The sequence below is a fragment of the Bos indicus genome, chromosome 8 (genome assembly GCF_029378745.1).
Source record: "Bos indicus isolate NIAB-ARS_2022 breed Sahiwal x Tharparkar chromosome 8, NIAB-ARS_B.indTharparkar_mat_pri_1.0, whole genome shotgun sequence".
Classification (NCBI taxonomy): Eukaryota; Metazoa; Chordata; class Mammalia; order Artiodactyla; family Bovidae; genus Bos; species Bos indicus.
Genome location: NC_091767.1, coordinates 23,635,759 through 23,654,700, shown reverse-complemented (window position 1 = coordinate 23,654,700; position 18,942 = coordinate 23,635,759). Strand labels below are relative to the sequence as shown.

General features: G+C 38.3%; 1 protein-coding gene across 3 annotated transcripts in view; it reads left to right on the top strand.

The window, feature by feature from the left end:
* FOCAD (focadhesin) overlaps positions 1-18,942 on the top strand; it is a 302,497-nt gene that overhangs the window by 14,543 nt on the left and 269,012 nt on the right. Inside the window, exons 2-5 of one of the 3 annotated variants that reach the window (XM_070794470.1) lie at positions 11,205-11,289; positions 12,915-12,968; positions 14,017-14,091; positions 16,290-16,444. In XM_070794470.1, the coding sequence (XP_070650571.1) occupies positions 11,233-11,289; positions 12,915-12,968; positions 14,017-14,091; positions 16,290-16,444 (341 nt within the window). In that variant the 5' untranslated portion in view covers positions 11,205-11,232. The remainder of the gene's footprint in view (positions 1-11,204; positions 11,290-12,914; positions 12,969-14,016; positions 14,092-16,289; positions 16,445-18,942) is intronic. The other 2 variants (XM_019965885.2, XM_070794471.1) reach the window with 2 other exon arrangements.

Below are 18,942 nucleotides of genomic sequence, written 5' to 3'. Positions count from 1 at the left end.
CCAGCTTGGGCTACACTGAGTTAGTTAACAGCAGGAAGATTTACTATCTTCTTGTAAAACTCCTCGGCTCATTTGATCTTCAACTTTCTTCAGTACTAAGAGTGCAAGTTAAAATAACTCTATTCCATTTTACATGAATTTGATAATTTGCTTCTCATGAAAAATAAATGAGTTTGGCCAGTTTGCAGTAATCAGGAAAAATGTTTCCATTTAACTCGTCATCAGTCTACATAATTCTTTTCTAGAGTGAGAGTTCTTATTTTGGTGTAAAATTTCCCAGGAGTCTAAAATAGGAAGATAATAATGGTTGTATTTTTCTCTGAAGATGAAGGAAGATTTTTAAATGGTCTAAAGTTAATTGAATCTAGTTAAATTATATTGATCCCTTTTCAACATTACTCTTTCCATAGGACATTGGTAAATGGCTAACAAAGTAATCTTTTATCATGTCTAAAAGTTTCCTAATTTAGTACTGTTCATTTAATCACATCTGTTAATGGTAGATTTCTATGCTTGTAGTGATGTAGGTTTTAGAAAGTCACATCCTCTGTTTCTAAAGAATGTATAAGTATTTGAATAAAAGTTTTCATAATTTTTGAACTTTATTCAAATTACGAAAGACATATTCTTGTGAAAAATTAGAAAATAGGAATAAGCAAAATTAAAAAGCACTGTAATTTATATTTTCCAAGTTTTTCTATGCACATACATAACCAGGCTACCTGGATTTGAATTTCAGCTTATTGTATGACCTTGGGAAAGTTATCTGTCTTCTGTGCTTCAGTTTCTTCCTCTGTACAATGAGTGCCTATTTCATAGGGTTATTTTGAGGATTAAATGAGGTAATAAATGTGAAGTGCTGAGAATATTGCCTGGTCCCTAGTGAGAGCCACACACATGGGTTTGTTTTTTTTTTTAAAGCTTATTCAGAAAATTTCAAACATATATAAACATAGAATAGTATTATGAATTCTAATGTACCCATTTAGTATCAGCATTTAGGTATTCTTGTTTTACTTATGATTTCCTCCTTTTTTTTCCCCTGGAGGGACATTGGTGTACTTCAGTTTGTGCCAAATTAATATTTGCTAAGAAGTAAATTATTTTAGAAGACCAGTGTGCAAAATTTGAGTAATTTTATTAGAGGAAGAATACAAATCAAATATGTATAAAATGCATTCTTTGGTGTTTGATTAAATTTTAGTTAAATGGTATTTGAAGTAATGTGATGAATTTGGAGATTTTACCTATGAAGATTAGACATTTATTGGTCAGTAAGGTCTCCAGTACTCTTGCCTGGAAAATCCCATGGATGGAGGAGCCTGGTAGGCTGCAGTCCATGGGGTTTCGAAGAGTCGGACATGACTGAGCGACTTCACTTTCACTTTTCACTTTCATGCATTGGAGAAGGCAATGGCAACCCACTCCAGTGTTCCCGCCTGGAGAATCCCAGGGACGGGGGAGCCTGGTGGGCTGCTGTATCTGGGGTCGCACAGAATCGGACACGACTGAAGTGACTTAGCAGCAGTAGCAGTAGCAAGGTCTTTAAAATGGGCATCAATTTTATAAAAAATATACAGTAAAGTTTATTTTGTATCAACATAAAATATTTATTTAAAAACATAGTGAACAATTTGAGTAATTGTTCTTTTGATGAAACAAAAGTATTTTAAAATTGTAATATTAGAGAAAATAATCATCATAAAGGACGTAATTTGAAGACTTCTTTGAAGACTTAGATTGGATACTGTAAAAAAATTCTAGATTTAAATCAGTCTTTCAATTTTAAAAATTACTAATACTGTTTTTTAATTTATGTTTCATTTTGTATTTGTCATATATATGCACATAAAAGACACTTTAGAAAAAATAATCCAAGAATAATTGAAGAAAATGTAACAAATCAGACATTATTCAAGTCGGTGGTTTTGTTTCCTACTTTCATGCTTGGTTCTCCTGGACAGTAATCAGTTCTAACTTGGAATTTCCTGCCTTTGATCTTATTTTAGACTTATTTCAAAATCTATGAGTAAGTAACATGTGATGGGACTGAGAAGAAACTAAATTGTAAAGGCAGGAATCTGATTGCAATTTGATGTATTTTAGTAAATTGCAGCCGGTGAGATCATCAGAACCCATAGTCACCTAACTTTGCTCAGCACTTGAATTACAGATCTTAAAATTCCTGGGACTTGATGCAAGAATGTGGAGTGTGCTGGCTGTGCCTCATGTTACCGATGGTCCAGGGAAACACTGGGTTGGAAGTCACGAAACCTTTCTTCTTACATGAACTGCTAGGATGAGTACCTTTTTACTGAGTTGCTCAATCATTGTTTCTCTAGTGACAGAAGGCAGATGCTCCCAGGTCCACTATATTAGGGGTCCCCAACACCTGGGCTGCGGGCCAGTACCAGTCCATGGTCTGTTAGGAACTGGGCCATACAGCAGGAGTTGAGTTCTGTAGCTTAAAGTGTGAAAGGAAGAAGCTAAGTAAATGGATAACTAATAATTGAAATAGCTTGATAAAGAAAAAAAGGCCTAGATTTTGTATCTCTGAAATAGGATCCCATTAATGTGAATGCAATTTGCTTTCTCTCAATCTGATGATGACTTTGTTTCTATAGACCGGTTTCCAGAAGGTACTGTCTGTAGCCCTGACTACCACCTACGTTGCTACTCTGAATCTTTGCTATATAGAAATTTGATAGTCAAGAGAGTTCAAAGTCATGGACTTCCCTGGTGATTCAGTGATTAAGACTCCTTGCTTCTCCTGCAGGGGACATGTGTTCCATCGCTGGTTAGGAAACTAAGATCCCACATGCAGCATGGTATGGCCAAAAAAAACCCACCAAAAAACAGTTCAAAATCGTCTTTCTCTGTGACCATTGAATAATGCCCCCTGCAAACTACCTTGCATAGTCCTTCTGCTGGGCTCCCATAGCTATCGTGAATATAAATACAGTTGACCCGTGAACAACATGGGTCCACTTGTAAACAGATTTTTTTCAGTAAATGCATTACTGCAGTACTACATGATCCAAGGTAAGTTGAATTGGTGGATGAGGAACCACTGCTTTGAAGGACAGATTATGATGTTGTATAGATTTTCAGTTGTGCAGGGGTTGGCATCCCTAACCCCTGCATTGTTCAAGGGTCAACTACAGATACATTTTTCTCGTGTTTTTCAGATTGTACCTTTTATTTGAAGTTTGACACTAAAGACTTTTGTGTGGTGTATGGTTTTGTGTTTTGTATGCTAGAGAAAGTAATGAGAAAGTTGAAAACCTAAGGTGTTTTATCTATCTTCTGCTTCTTTATTACTGCTAGAGTGCAACTGATTTATTGTTTTGAAAGTGTTCTTACATGGCTAAAATACTCTGGCAGCTAACTCAATAATTGGTTAAGTCAGACAAATGCTTTGATTCACCTGGAACTTAAAGCCCTCATTAAAAATTCTCTTTCTGGTTTAGATTCAGGCAGACAAAAAAAGCACAATGACAGGTTGGAGAGAAATCTTTTCAAATCAAACGTTCTTTTTTGTCACACATGGTTTATGGAGCAAAATGTGACTAGTTCCCTCTGAGTAAAGAATGTCATGGTAAGAAGTAATATATAATTGTTTTCTTTAATGTATAAAATGCCCAAGGGACATTGAGATTAAAAATAAAGTAGGACACAGGCTACGCTGCCAATGCTAAGCAAACATTTGTACTCTTTGTTGAAATTCCCTGAGAGAATATGATGTTTTGATACCTTGAAAGGCCAAGTGGTTGTGATTAACCTTGAAATAAAAATCTCTAGCAGATGAAAGACACTTGCAATTTGTAGCCCAAAGATAGCAAATCAAGGATGGTATCAAATCTATATTGCAGCTTGGGTAGTGGCTTTGAAACTGCCTTCTGGCCATTTTTAGGAAAGATAAAGTTACTGTAGATTTAAAAAACTTACTTGTTCTCTAAACCATTGTACCAAAAATTAGGACTGTCTTTTATAAGCTTAGGTATTTGTCACTCATACTTAGACAATTTTGATAAAAGCAGTACTCTTTTTACTCCATTGGCCCACCTCCTCCTGAAGACAAAAGTCCTCTTTCTGGATGGCTCAACTTCTTCATTGCCATGATGTTATTAGCCTAACCAGCTGTTGGTCTGGTCCTTAGAGCATTTTGGAATTCTGTCATTCAGGTCTGGATCAGAGAGTGTAATCCCACATTTCCTTCAGTTTAGCTCTGTCACTCTTGACATTTGGGTAAGTATATTCTGTGATAAGCTAATAACCTCTGCTTCTCTCAATATTCTAGACTTGGCTTTCTTGAGTTAGATCAGATCATCAGAAAGCTCTGTTGAGCTTTGACTCCATTAGCTGAGGGTTTTTTTTTTTTTCTTCCTGAGTTACATATTATGATACAACCTTGACTTTCGTTTTTTGTTTAAAAAAGAGGTAACAAAATTCTGTTTTGCTTATGTTATTGAGATTATTGTTTATTATATCACCCTGTATCCCATGGTGGTGGTGGTGGTGGTTTAGTCGCTAAGTCATGTCCGAATATTGTGACCCCATGGACGGCCACCTGCCAGGCTCCTCTGTCCATGGGATTCTTGTCCAGTATTCTGGACAAGAATACTGGAATGGATTGCCATTTTCTTCTCCAGGGGATCTTCTTGACCCAGGAATTGAACCCGGGTCTTCTGCATTGCAGGCAGATCCTTTACCAACTGAGCTACAAGGGAAGCCCCAGTAGAAAGCCTAATGTGAGAAATTTCCTTCAGAGTTTAGGGGCATGAAAATTGTTTTCTATGATAGAACTTTTCCATTTTTAGATAATAAGACATGTTCAATTTATCTTATTTATGAATTATCTGTGCTTGGATGCACAGGGGCAAATTTGAATGTCAGTTTAGCAGTTTTTATCAATAAATTTTACAAATTAATTAAATAAATAGTATGTAAATCAGGAGTCAGTAACTACAGCCCACCTGCCTCCTATTTTTGTAAATAAAGTTTTATTGGAACACAACCCTGGTCATTTATTTATGTATTGTCTGTAGCTGCTTTTCCTGCTACAGTGGCAAATCTGAGTAGTTTCTATTTGCCTTTACAGAAAAATATTAACAATCCTAATGTAATTAGTCACATGGTAGTATGGGTCAGGCCAAATGCAGTAGCACTGAAGAAATATAAAGTAAGGTGAATGCTCTTAAGATGTGGCTCCTTGAGAAAGGTTAAACAGAGAAGATGCAGTATAAAAGGAATTTCACCTATAGTTGTAGGAACATATCAGTTCATTTCAGTTCAGTTGCTCAGTTGTGTCTGACTGTGACCCAGTGGACTGCAGCATGCCAGGCCTCCCTGTCCATCATCAACTCCTGGAGTTTACTCAAACTAATGTCCATTGAGTCGGTGATGCCATGCAACCATCTCATCCTCTGTCATCCCCTTCTCCTCCTGCCTTCAATCTTTCCCAGTGTCAGGGTTTTTCAGATGAGTCAGCTCTTTGCATCAGATGGCCAAAGTATTGGAGTTTCAGGTTCAACATCAGTCCTTCCAGTGAATATTCAGGACTGATTTCCTTTAGGATTGACTGGTTGGATCTTTTTTCTGTCCAAGGGACTCTCAAGAGTCTTTCTCCAACACCACAGTTCAAAATCATCAATTCTTCGGCTCTCACCTTTGTTTGTAGTCCAACTCTCACATTCATACATGACTACTGGAAAAACCATAGCTTTGATTAGATGGACCTCTGCTGTCAAAGTAATGTTTCTGCTTTTTAATGTGCTGTCTAGGTTGGTCATAACTTTTCTTCCAAGGAACAAGCGTCTTTTAATTTAATGGCTGCAGTCACCATCTGCAGTGATCATATAGAGGAGGACATTTTATGTGGGAGAGAACAGCATAAATAAAATCCCTTAGGGACTTCCCTGTTCCCTGACAGTCCAGTGGTTAAGACTTTGTGCTTCCACTGCAGAGGGCATGGGTTCCATTACTGGTTGGGGAACTGAGATTCCACATGAGGGGTGGTGGGGGTGGTGGGGTAGGCAGGAATCCCTTAGGAATGAACCGATTTTTGAGCACATGTGTCTATTCTGAAAATGGTTTTCAGTTCAGTTCAGTTGCTCAGTCATGTCTGACTCTTTCCGACCCCATGAATCACAGCACGCCAGGCCTCCCTGTCCGTCACCAACTCCTGGAGTTCACCCAAACTCATGTCCATTGAGTTGGTGATGCCATCCAGCCATCTCATCCTCTGTCGTCCCCTTCTCCTCCTGTCCCCAATCCCTCCCAGCATCAGAGTCTTTTCCAATGAGTCAACTCTTCTCATGAGGTGGCCAAAGTATTGGAATTTCAGCTTTAGCATCAGTCCTTCCAAAGAACACCCAGGACTGATTTCCTTTAGGATGGACTGGTTGGATCTCTTTGCAGTCCAAGGGACTCTCAAGAGTCTTCTCCAACGCCACAGTTCAAAAGCATCAATTCGTCGGCATTCAGCTTTCTTCACAGTCCAGCTCTCACATCCATGCATGACCACTGGAAAAACCATAGCATTGACTAGACGAAACTTTGTTGGCAAAGTAATGTCTCTGCTTTTGAACATGCTATCTAGGTTGGTCATAACTTTCCTTCCAAGGAGTAAACATCTTTTAATTTCATGGCTGCAGTCACCATCTGCAGTGGTTTTGGAGCCCCCAAAAATAAAGTCTGACACTGTTTCCACTGTTTCCCCATCTATTTCTCATGAAGTGATGGGACCAGATGCCATGATCTTCCTTTTCTGAATGTTGAGCTTTAAGTCAACTTTTTCACTCTCCTCTTTCACTTTCATCAAGAGGCTTTTTAGTTCCTCTTCACTTTCTGCCATAAGGGTGGTGTCATCTGCATATCTGAGGTTACTGATGTTTTTCCTGGCAATCTTGATTCCAGCTTGTGCTTCTTCCAGCCCAGTGTTTCTCATGATGTACTCTGCATACAAGTTAAATAAGCAGGGTGACAATATACAGCCTTGATGTACTCCTTTTCCTATTTGGAACCAGTCTGTTGTTCCATGTCCAGTTCTAACTGTTGCTTCCTGACCGCATATAGGTTTCTCAAGAGGCAGGCAGCTTAAAATTAGACAACTTCCCTCGTAGCTCAGTCGGTAAAGAATCTGCCTGCAATGCAGGAGACCCAAGTTCAATTCCTGGGTCAGGAAGATCCTCTGGAGAAGGAAATGGCAACTCACTTCAGTATTCTCACCTGGAGAATCCCATGGACAAAGGAGCCTGGCAGGGCTCCTGTCCATGGGCTCAGAAGAGTCAGACATGACTTAGTGACTAAACCACCAGAATTAGACAACAGTGAAAATGAAGTTGAATGTGTGAGATTGTTGTTGGAGACAACTTAAAAGCTGGAAATAAGTATTTGTATTTAGTCTGCCAGGCTATTAAAAACCTGCTGTGTATTCTTTACAGAGAATTGATATGATGGAAATAGCATTTTAGGACAGTTAGTCCGACAGCAGTATATGGGGTAGAGAACCCCAAGTTTAACCAGTTACTGAAGGAAGTCTCATGTGAGCATTGACAATGATGAGTAGAGAAATGGAGGCATAAACTCTGAGATGCTGGAAGGAATGAAGCTGACTTTGTAACTGACTGGACTTTGAGAATGTTGGTGAAGAAAATTGTGAGAGGATAACTGGGAAAAGATGCACTAAAATGGGAACAATTTTTATGAGAAAATATGTGTTTTGTTTTTAACATCTCCAATCTGATGCTTTAGAGCCTCCTGAGAGAGGGTAGGGAAGTGTTTGGAGATAGGGACTAGATGAAGACTCTGGGAGAGTTTTCATGAAAGCAGAACAAGACAAGAGGCTTGGGAGCACCTTCAGGAAGGAAGATGGTGCACGAGAAGCAGAGTGGAGAGAGGAATAGGAGGAACCAGTAGAGCAGTGTTTACCAAGGTGTATCCCAAGGAAGGTTGGTTGTATAGACTGTTAACAGCTAGTTTCAGAAAAAAGGGGCCATGACCAGATAAGTTTGGTAAACTCTGGATTAAGCAAAGTTTATCAAATTTCTTGCATTAGAACCTCTCAGATTCTTTAGTAGTGCACACCATTATTTGTATCACCAACTAATATCTGTCTCTTCAATTACAGATTCATGTATCCAACTTTCTCCCTGATGTCTCCGCTTGGATATCCATTAGGCATCTAAAACTTACTTGTGCAAAATGGAATTCCTAATCTTCCCTCAAAGAACTCATTTCCCTATCTCAGTTGATGGCAATTCTGTCTTTTCCTTTTAGTAAAAAATGCCATGGTAATTAATTTATTCATGGTTTTTTTTTTAATGTGTAAAATGCCCAAAGGGATTGAAATTAAGAATGAAGCTGCTCAGATCAGAAACATTGGAGTCATAGTTGACCCTTTCCTTCTGCTATACTGTCATCCAGTCCGTTAGTAACCACATTGACTCTACCTTTGAAGATACCCAGAGTCTGACCACATCTCACCTCAAGTGATTCTATTAAAATCTTACCACTTTTTTTTTCCCCTGTAGTGGTTAACCATTTCACTCTGTATAAATACATCAGTCCTTTCAGTGGCCTACAAGGCCCTCTGTGGTCTAGCTTCTCATTGGCTCTCATTTGCCATTTCCTTCCTCCTTTGCTCTGTTCCTAACTCATCCTTTTGCTCTTTCTGGGATGTATCTTAAGCAGATCATTAGTTTAGAGCTTTTGAATTCACTGTTTCCTGTGCCTGTGATACTGTTTCCCGTGCCTGTGATACTGTTTCCCTAGATTATCTGCGTGGCTAACTTCCAGCATCTCAGGCATAAACTCTGAGATGCTGGAAGGAATGAAGCTGACTTTGTGACTGACTGGACTGAGAATGTTGGTGAAGAAAACTGTGAGAGGAGAACTGGGAAAAGATGCACTGAAGTGGAAACAATTTTTATGAGAAAATATGTGTTTTGTTTTTAACATCTCCAATCTGACTCCCAAATGGCACCCTCTAAAGTGACCACCATATTTAAATAGAAAGTGTATCCATCCCCCATTTCTCATCTCCTCCCCTTTGTTCTATTCGCTTTACTTAAAAAATTTTTTTTCTTCTTGTTTTATTGAGCTACAGCTGACATTTAGCACTCTAATGCATAATGATTTGACATATACATCATCAAATGATTACCACAATAAGCTTAGTGAACATCCACTATTTCATACTGATACAAAATGAAAGAAATAGAAATGAAATATTTTTTCCTTTTGGTGAGAACTCTTAAGATTTACTCCCTTAACAACTTTTCTATGTAACATTCAGCACTGTGTTGTACATTACATCCCTGGTACCTATTTATCTTATAACTACAAATTTGTATGTTTTGACTGCCTTCATTCACTTCTGCCTTCCCCTCTCCTGTCTCTGGTTCCAGCTGCAAAATGAACCAGTCACAGGTATGAATTGTATAGTGTGGGGAATATGTCAATAATTATTTAATAACTTTTGTGTTAGTGATGGTAAATAGACTTACCATAGCGATCATTTTGAAACGCTTAGAAATATCGAATCATTATGTGTGTAACAGGAACTAACATAGTCTTGTAGGCCAGTTGTACTTCAAAAACAAACTCATAGAAAAAGAGATCAGATTTATTTTTTTCCGGGCTTCCCTGGTAGCTCAGAGGTTAAAGCGTCTGCCTGCAAGGCGGGAGACCCAGGTTCAATCCCTGGGTTGGGAAGATCCCCTGGAGAAGGAAATGGCAACCCACTCTAGTATTCTTGCCTGGAGAATCCTATGGACAGAGGAGCCTGGTAGGTTACAGTCCACGGTGTCTCAAAGAGTTGGACACGACTGAGCGACTTCACTTTCACTTTCACTTGTTTTTCTCCATTGTAACACCTTCTAACATATTTCATGTTTTATTTGGCTTTTTATTTACTTTTTGAATTTTCAAAATGGCAATGTATGTCCCTACAAAATTCTTTTTTCCTCTCGAAGAGGTCTCTATCTTGGCTTTCCCCAAGACACACTTTGGGTATTTCTGTTATGATGTCTTATGGAACAACAGAGAAGAACATTTCAAGAAAGGTGAGATTAATACAACTGGGAAGTTGAATTTTTGACCTGCTTAAAAGCTAATGAGTGGATTAGATAAGGGACATGGTTTGCAGTCAGAACATGTTGTTTCAGTGCTGTGAAATGGCTAGTTCAAGGGAGTTAAGTTGGACCCATATGTTGAAGAAGAAAGGTAGCATAAATTATCCAGGGAGTTTGGGTTTAGAAGAAAAGCAAGACAGTAGTAAGAAAAAGCTACAGGTTCAACACAAAATGCCTTCATTTTTAAGATCAGGAGAGCTTGGTTTTGTTGCCTGTTATTTTTATAAGGTAACTTAGAGTACAGTACTAATGTAAACACTTTTTTAAAGTTATACTGCAATAAATTGGTACAGCATCCTGCTTTTTACAGTGGGGTGTAATTCAGTGGGTTCAGTGCTGTGTGGTAACTGGATCAAGTGAGATCCTTGGGAAACTCCCTTACGAGTTCTGTGCCTCCACTTTACTACTCTGTCCTCCTCTATAATTTTGTTGTGGTTGTTGTACTTGAGAACCCGATAGGCATGAGAGGCATGATGTAAATATTAAAAGTTGGTGCCGATTGCTTGCTGTTCCTCTTTTAGAAGACAAAGGATCTGTTTGGATGTGTGAATTTCTAGGTCATTTCTATACTTCCTGGAAAAAACTCACCAGTGCTTCACACTTGTCACAAACGGGTGGGTTCATGCTTCAGTGGAAGCTTGTACCAAAGTGAGGCACAGCTTAAACAATTTTGTGAAAGTTTGGTTCTTTCTTCCTCAGAAGTTTTGATCCACAGAAGGATGAATTTCTATTTCAAATATGTGGTTGAACTTTTCAAATTCTGCTATTTAGACATGAGCTTTTGGATTTTTATTTGTTTGTTTCTGTGGCGTGAATTCATCTGTTTTGGGATTTGCTCTCATGGGAAAACTAAGAACGGTTGGGCATTTTTAGTTCACTGTGCCATCAGTCGTGGCATTTGAGAGCTGAAATGCTTAACAGTGAAGGGTGTGCCAGGGGATTGTTCTCCTGGGCTCTGTGCTTTATTGCCATTGTTGTCTTTGTACAGAATTACTTTCATGTTATTTGACAAATAGTTATTTAAACTCCTTTTCCAGAGTAACAAATATTCTTTTGTTTTGGTTACAGAATCTGCTTATATGTAAGAGAAGTAAAAATGTCGGATGACATAAGGAAAAGGTTTGAATTTCCAAATTCTCTTATCCAGTCACAGGTAATTTTATTTATTTGTTCATTTATTTATCTATTTATGCTTTATGGTAACAAATGAACATTTTTTGTGGATTGTTAATTGAAATTTATATTTTTAACATTATTTATATTTTTAACATTAAAAAATTTTTATTCATCTATATACAGGAGTATATATTAATAACTAACTTTTATATCAGTTAATTTGAAAATTTATATTGGACATAGGAAAGTAAATAGTGAAACTGACCAATCTGTGCTTTTATTTATGTCATCCTTTTCTTCTTAGAGATAAAAAACTTTGACTAACCTCTGAATATATATTTGTTGGTCTGTAGTTAATTATTGGGAACAGAAGTAAATGGTTATACATCTTGAGAATGTCAGAGATTCCTATTTAAAAAGGTATATTCTACTCTTAGTACAACTATTAAGAATAATAAATTTTTATAATAATGATATTAAATCAGTAAAATATCCTGGATTGAAAAATTAGATCTATATGCTAACACAGGTAGAAGATTGTGATAATTAGTTTTAGAAGAGCTTTTTGGTTATTATGGGTAAAACAGAACTGGTTTTCTGGTTAACTTTCAGCTAACTAGAAGCATTTTGGTTAATCAAGGTACATAATAGCTACTGTCTTCTCTCATGAGAGTAAAGCAAAGGGACCAGCAGAAGCCTGCCTGAAGACTTACCAACCTGCAGCGTCTTGGATACTCTCAGCAGTTACCTTCGGAGATGCCTGCTGTGGGAATTGACTTAGCTGGGTAGTGGGGAACCCTTCCATGAGGAGTAGAACACTCCTTATGCAAGATTCCCTTCTACCTGACTGGGTTGGAGTCATATCCTGTGCAACACAGGTGGTTACCATGAAGAAGAAGATGAAGGCTTGGAGGATGCTGTCCACAGTTTCTATTTTTCTGTGCGTGGAGTCCCTTCATTAGCATAGGTCAATCAAGAAATGCCTATGTGTGTTGCTGTTAAATTAAGAGAAAAGTGTATTTGTATTGTTTAGTGTGCAGTATCCATTTAAGCTACTCTTTGTTATGGAAAACTTATGTAGCAGCATAGGCTGATTTATACTTGGATTTTGTATTTGAAAATCAATTTAGGCTATACTCTCTCATTTGTTAGAGGGATAAATTGGAAGGTAAATTAGGGAAATTGAATTTGGTGGGCAGTGGGGGATATTTATCATGAAGCTTATTTTCTGTTAGTCCTTTTCTAAATATGAATGGTAACTTTTTTTGTCCATGTTGTGTTTCATATTGGTTTTATTAGATTCTTGCAATTGTTCCCTGTCCTCTATGAATACTTCCTATTGTTCTTTTGTAACCACTGCTCAGTGTTAGCACCATATTTCACTGATTCACACATTTTTTTTCATATTTTAACATCTGCATTTAGTAATTGATGGCAGCAGTCATTATACAGTTGATATTGCCTGCACATTTATGCATTTGGCCATGATTTTCTAAGAGTCTGAAAGAGCTCTTTCATTAACGTAAAATCAAAAAATTATAAGAAGCGTTGTATAACATTAATTGGCAGCCTTTTTTCTTTCTTAGCGGTTCATAAAGTAATGGTGCATCTTGCATTTGATGGCCATTTACATTCAATGAAATATGGTTATTTTGTAAACAGGAACTGAAGCTGTTCATTGGTCCTCAATTTTGTTACTCTCTCTTTAACAAGGAGGTAAGAGTCCGTTGATGTAAACTTAAATTTCATGTAAATGAGTGACTTACAAAGACCGTTGATCATTGAGGTCTGAATTCAATTCTAGTGTGTGAAATGCAAAAGGAAATGAAGGAGCAGGTGCTGTGCTTTTGTTTGAGCTTTTCTGGAGACTTTGCAAGGCTGATGGGTGTTTATACATCCATATCAGACATTGGTCGCATGGGCAGACTGAATAGTTCTTGCCATAGCAAAATTTTTCCCAACCCATACCTAGAATGGCTGTCGTTGTTGCTAGTCTGTGGTTCTACGACAGCAATGCTGGGTGGTGCTGAAGATCTAGGAGAATGGAGTTGAGATGATAGGAAGTAACAACGTTTATATATTTATGGAATCAATCAGCACTCCTATGAGAATCTTAGTTTTAACTCTGGGTTTTTTGACCAAAGACGATATGGAAAATTTTTAGAGATTTATGAAACTGAAAGCTTATTAAGGAGCTGAAACCTATGAGAAACCAACAGGGATATTACATCCTAGATCCTAGAGGAGAGAGAATGTTTGAGGTGGGGGGAGGACCTGTTGGTTCAAATCTTTGTGGGCCATAGTCATGAAGATGGTGATGAGTTTTCTCTATCTTCATTAAGGGCATGATGAAGCATGATGCATTTCATTTAGTTGCAAAGATGATTTTAAAAGCTATGGAGTTTCTCATTTGTCTCATGGTTTAATGGATTAAGCAATCTCAAATTATCTTGTAATACCAAGTGACAACAATTTAAACAGAAAATCCAGCAATTTTCTCAACATCTGTGAACTGTAGTTTGCTTACTGGGATAAAATGTAGGATAAAAATGCTTGCCTTGAGGGTTGTTGTGAAGATGAGAGATTCCATTTGTGGAGTGCCAAATACAGTGCCTTCTTCAGAGCACACACCCTGTGAATTTGAGTGTTGTTACTGATTGACTGGTATACTCATATCCACTACTACTGCTGTTAGTTAACCTTCGAATTCACTATTGAGAGAGAACTTCTGAGGGAATGTATTCATTAATCTTGTTTGTTTTAGGCTGTGGGTCATCTTATTGCTGCAGTTCTAAAGGAAAACAGCTTTTCAGAAAAGATCCACCAGTGCACAAACCAGGTCTGTCTTTAATTTTGTGCTTAGTTCTATTCAGATATTGCTGGTAACTGGACCACCTTTGCGCTTCTTCTGTTTTCCTCACAGTTCAGGTCACTATAGAAATGATTTTATCTATTTTTGTTTCTTTGTTTGCTTTTTAAACTTTAAAAAGTGTTACAACAGACTCCAGGAACTAGACAGGGAAGGGGTGGAGGGGAGTATTCTTACGACTATTAATGAAAAAGAACATGGGTGGCATGAGCGTAGGCAGCCTTTAGAAGAAGGCCGGTAGAGTTACTGCTGAGGGAATCTGTTTAACAGACAAAGTGAACACAATGGCTCTGTTGGGGTGTAGGAGATTTCTCAGGCTTTAGGTAGCCCCACACACGAGTTCTAAGTTAGAAAGGTCATGCTTTGACAGGTAGAACTGGAGGAAAAACTTCTGTATCCTTCATAGGGTTGGTCATATTTACTGACCTATTTACCACTTGGGTTTTGGTTGACCAGTGCTAAGTAGCTTGATATGCTGATTGGAAACCCTGCTTAAGTTGGGCCTCTAAGGTAAACTCTATGGAGAATATAGCTGATGGAAATAAGATTTTTTTTTCATAACAAATAAATTGATTTCCTTTCTCTCATATTCCTTTATATTGGCTTCTCCAAGTTGCGTTTCTTTATCACTTCTGCTGACACATTGAAGGCAATGTAGAGGCATACTTCACTAATTGGCATTTATCTGGTGTTTGTATGTAGTCATATAAATTAGGTTTTCTGAGAACTCTGATCTTAATCCTGCCTATAATCACATTATGTACACTGAGACGATCTAGTGGTTTTACTTAAACTGCCAGAATTTATCGAATGTCAAATCCCTGTAACTAAATGTTTCCTCTTCTGCTAATAAATGAGTGCTTCCTTCCATGAAGGTGCAATGTTACCTGAGGCAACAGTGTTTTATTCATTTATTTTGTTATTCCGGCTTAGGAGTGGAGTGATGACATTTAGAACCCTTTGGTATGGTCCACACAGGTGAATAAAATTTCCTTCGGAATAAAAGAAATAGAATATAAATATTTCTTCCCTTCAGTGACTGTTAACTGTCTTGTTCTGTACAGTTAGTTAGTGGGATCCTGAGATTGAAAAGGCTCTCAGAGTCAGCTACCATGGGAAAGTGGGCACAATTTATGTTGATTTTCATTAGTTTAGTTATTCCATGGGAGCTGGGGATTGTAATTTTTTTTCTCTCTAGATTTTATGTTTCCCTAGTAAATTATGTCAGAAGAAAGGAAAAATAGCTTCATTGTGTTCTTTAAAAAAAAGCAAAAATAAATAACCCAAACCCCATGTAAAATCTAAATGGACTTAGCCCAGAATACATTCAAATGTAGGTTCATCATTAGTAATGAACTTTTTTTTTTGAGGAGAATCATAAGTTCCTGAGCAAGTTATGAGAGCTAGAACCTCTGCTTTAGTAGGAATTTTCAAAATGAAGACCTATTTACTTTTGTGTCTTTCTGATGCTTTCCTATCAAAGATGACAGGTTCACAGTGTGAAGGGAGAAGTCAAACTCTCTTCCTTGGGGGAAAAAGTTTTTCTAGGTGTTTTGGTAGTCCTGGAACCAGCAGCTTGCTTGTAGCCTGAGCTGCTTCTGTCTCCTTCCTCTGGGTCCACATTCAGCTTCAATCACTTGGAGCAGGAGTGCCGTAAGGGACAGTGGGGTGGCATCAATCAGGTGCGCTTTCCTCCATGTTTGACCAGTTGATGGTTTAAATAGAGGTTGGTGGGAGAAGAGTAGGAATATTTTCTGAAAATGTTCAGGGCTTGAAGCGTAGGTATGATTTGAAGTCCAACTTAGACTAACTGATATGCTGGTATGGTTGGTGTCTGGTTAAATGGCTTGGTTAGAACATAGTGCTAGAACCAAACCGTAGTTTTGATCTCCTAGTAGCTGCATTCTTTAGACTCAGATAGAACCTCTGCAGCCAGCCTCAGTTTGCTGCAAAGACACCAGAGGGGAGAGAGTTACTATATCAGAATACATCCACTACCTCTCTTGGAAAACCAGCTTCAGTGTGTCCTACACATGGTGTGACACAGCGTCATTTTTGTAGAGGAAAGCCAGCCTACGGTGAATGAATTACACTTTGATGAACTGCTTGGGCCGTGTATGCATTTGCTAGTCATCAGACGTGTGTTTTAATCACTGGTTTGATTTCAGACTCCTGCCTTGAACTTGCTGTGGGAGAAGTGCTGCAGCGATAATGTCGTAGTTCGAACAGCTTGCTGCGAGGGTCTGGTGGCCCTTGTCGCTCAGGAGCACGCGGAGTTCAGCTATGTTCTCAATGGGATTCTCAACCTGATTCCATCAACCAGGTGCTCCTTTCCTTCATAGTTGATCAGTTAACAGTTTAAATTTTTAGACAAAAATTCGCTGATTTGCCATTAAGGGTCACCGTTCATCCTACTTACTAGTTATTGTTCTTTCCCTAAAAATGTCATACAGTTGATATTTCATATGTGGTGAAAACATGCTAAATTAAGCTCTGAAAATTTGGGCATTTGTGGTCATTTTGCTGTACTTAAGTTTTGGGACTCTGCTTCAAAGTGTTATTGCTCTTTTTAATGAATAGCTAAGTTTATAACTCACAGTTTGCAGTGTAATTTCCTGTCTTATTTTAAGAAAGGATGTTGCCCATAAGCACTACTCATTCCACAATGGTAAAGTTGATACCCTATTGGCCTTGGTCAGCCTTTAACATCAGTGCATGCATTAGAAAATAATGGCATCAATTTCTTTAAAAGCATTTTGTGATTTAGACATACCTTCCCCTGATTATTTGAAGTAAATAATGTTTGGTTTTTTGAATTTGTTTGGTTTGACCATATTTATTCCATTCACTGCTGCTGCTGTTTGGTTGCTGTTGTGTCCAACTCTTTGCAACCTCCTGGTGGACTGGGGGGTCCTCTTCTCTGGGATTTCCCAGGCAGGAATACTGGGGTGGGTTGCCATTCCCTTCTCCAGGGGATCTTCCTGACCTAGGGATTGAACCTGTGTCTCCGGCTTGGCAGGGAGATTCTCTGCTGATTCAGCCACCAAGGAAACCCAGAACTGAATACTTAATCTTTTTTCCTGCCTTCGGTGGAGATGGAATATAGCTGTCACCATCAATCTTTGGTTAGTGCCTTCCTGGACTTGAGGTCTATTGAATTAAATAACCTCTGGCCTTTTTTAGTATATATTTTATTTTTTTAAATTAGAGGATAATTACTTTACAGTATTGTGATGGTTTTTACCATACATCAACATAAATCATCATTAGGTATACAAATGTCCTCTCCCTCTTGAACCCTCCTTCCACCCCTCCCCACCCCACCCCTCTAGATTATCACAGAGCACTGGGTTTGGGTTCCCTGTATCATACAGCAAATTCCCACTGGCTGTCTATTTTACATATGGTGATGTATAGGTTTCAATGCTATTCGCTCATATAATCCAACCCTCTCCTTTCCCCTCTGTGTCCAAAATGTCTGTGTCTCTTTTGCTGACCTGCAGGTAGGATTGTCAGTACTATTTTTCTAAATTCCACATATATGTGTTAACGTATGACATTTGTCTTTCTCTTTCTGACTTACTTCACTCTGTGTAATAGGCTCCAGGTTCATCCACCTCATTAACTGACTCAAATGTGTTCCTTTATATAGCTGACTAATATTCCATTGTGTATATGTACCATAACTTTCTTATCCATTCATCTGTTGATGGACATCTAGATTGCTTCCAGGTCATAGCTATTGTAAATAGTGTTGCAGTGAACATTGGGGTACATATATCTTTTTCAGTTCTGGTCTCCTCAGGGTATATGCCCAGTAGTGGGATTGCTGGGTTGTATGCTAGCTTTATTTGGAGTTTATAAAGGAATCTCCATACTGTTCTCCATAGTGGCTGTAGCAATTTGCATGCCCACCAACAGTGCAAGAGGGTTCTCTTTTTTCCACACCCCCTCTAGCATTTATAATTTGTAGACTTTTTGATAATGACCATTCTGACTGGTACTGGTGTGAGATGATACCTCATTATAGTTTTTGTTTGCATTTCTCTAATAATGAGTGAATACCTTCCCAGGTGGCACTAGTGGTAAAGAACCTGCCTGAAAATGCAGGAGACAAAGAGATGTGGGTTTGATCCCTGGGTCAGGAAGATCCCCTGGAATAGGAACTGGCAACCCACTCCAGTATTCCTGCCTGGAAAATTTCCATGGACAGAGGAGCCTGGTGGGTTGCAGTCCATGGGGTCTCAAAGAGTCAGACACAACTGAGCAAGTGAGCAGACAAATAATGAGCAGTGTTGAACATCTTTTCATGTGTTTAATAGCCATTAACCTCTGGCCTTTTAACCTTTCTTCACAAATCTTATTTTGTTCCCTTAGATCATCTTTTTGGAACTTTTTGGAACCTTGATTTTTCTGTATAGTCTGCGTATAGTCTTTTTAGTCTACATTTGTAAGTCCAAGCCCTTTAATATGGTATACATGCCCTTCCCAAGCTAGTTCCCACTTTCTATTCAGCCTGCGTTTTCTGCCATGAACACTCCTGTTAGCTATACACAGCTGATCCCTGTTCTGAAACCTGTGCACACTGCATTTCTGCATGTAATGTCCCTTCCCCTTCTTTTTCTGAAATCTCTTCTTCATATTTCAAAGCTCAGCTCAGATGTCAGCTCTTCTACCTAGATACTTCCCCCCTCTCAGCTGGGCTACTTGCTCTTTCACAATATGTTTATGTTTTTAACCTGTATTTTTGTCTCTGGCACACTCTTTGACAGTTAGTAGATAACCAGATCATTCTGAATAAAGATTTGATCAAATTGATGA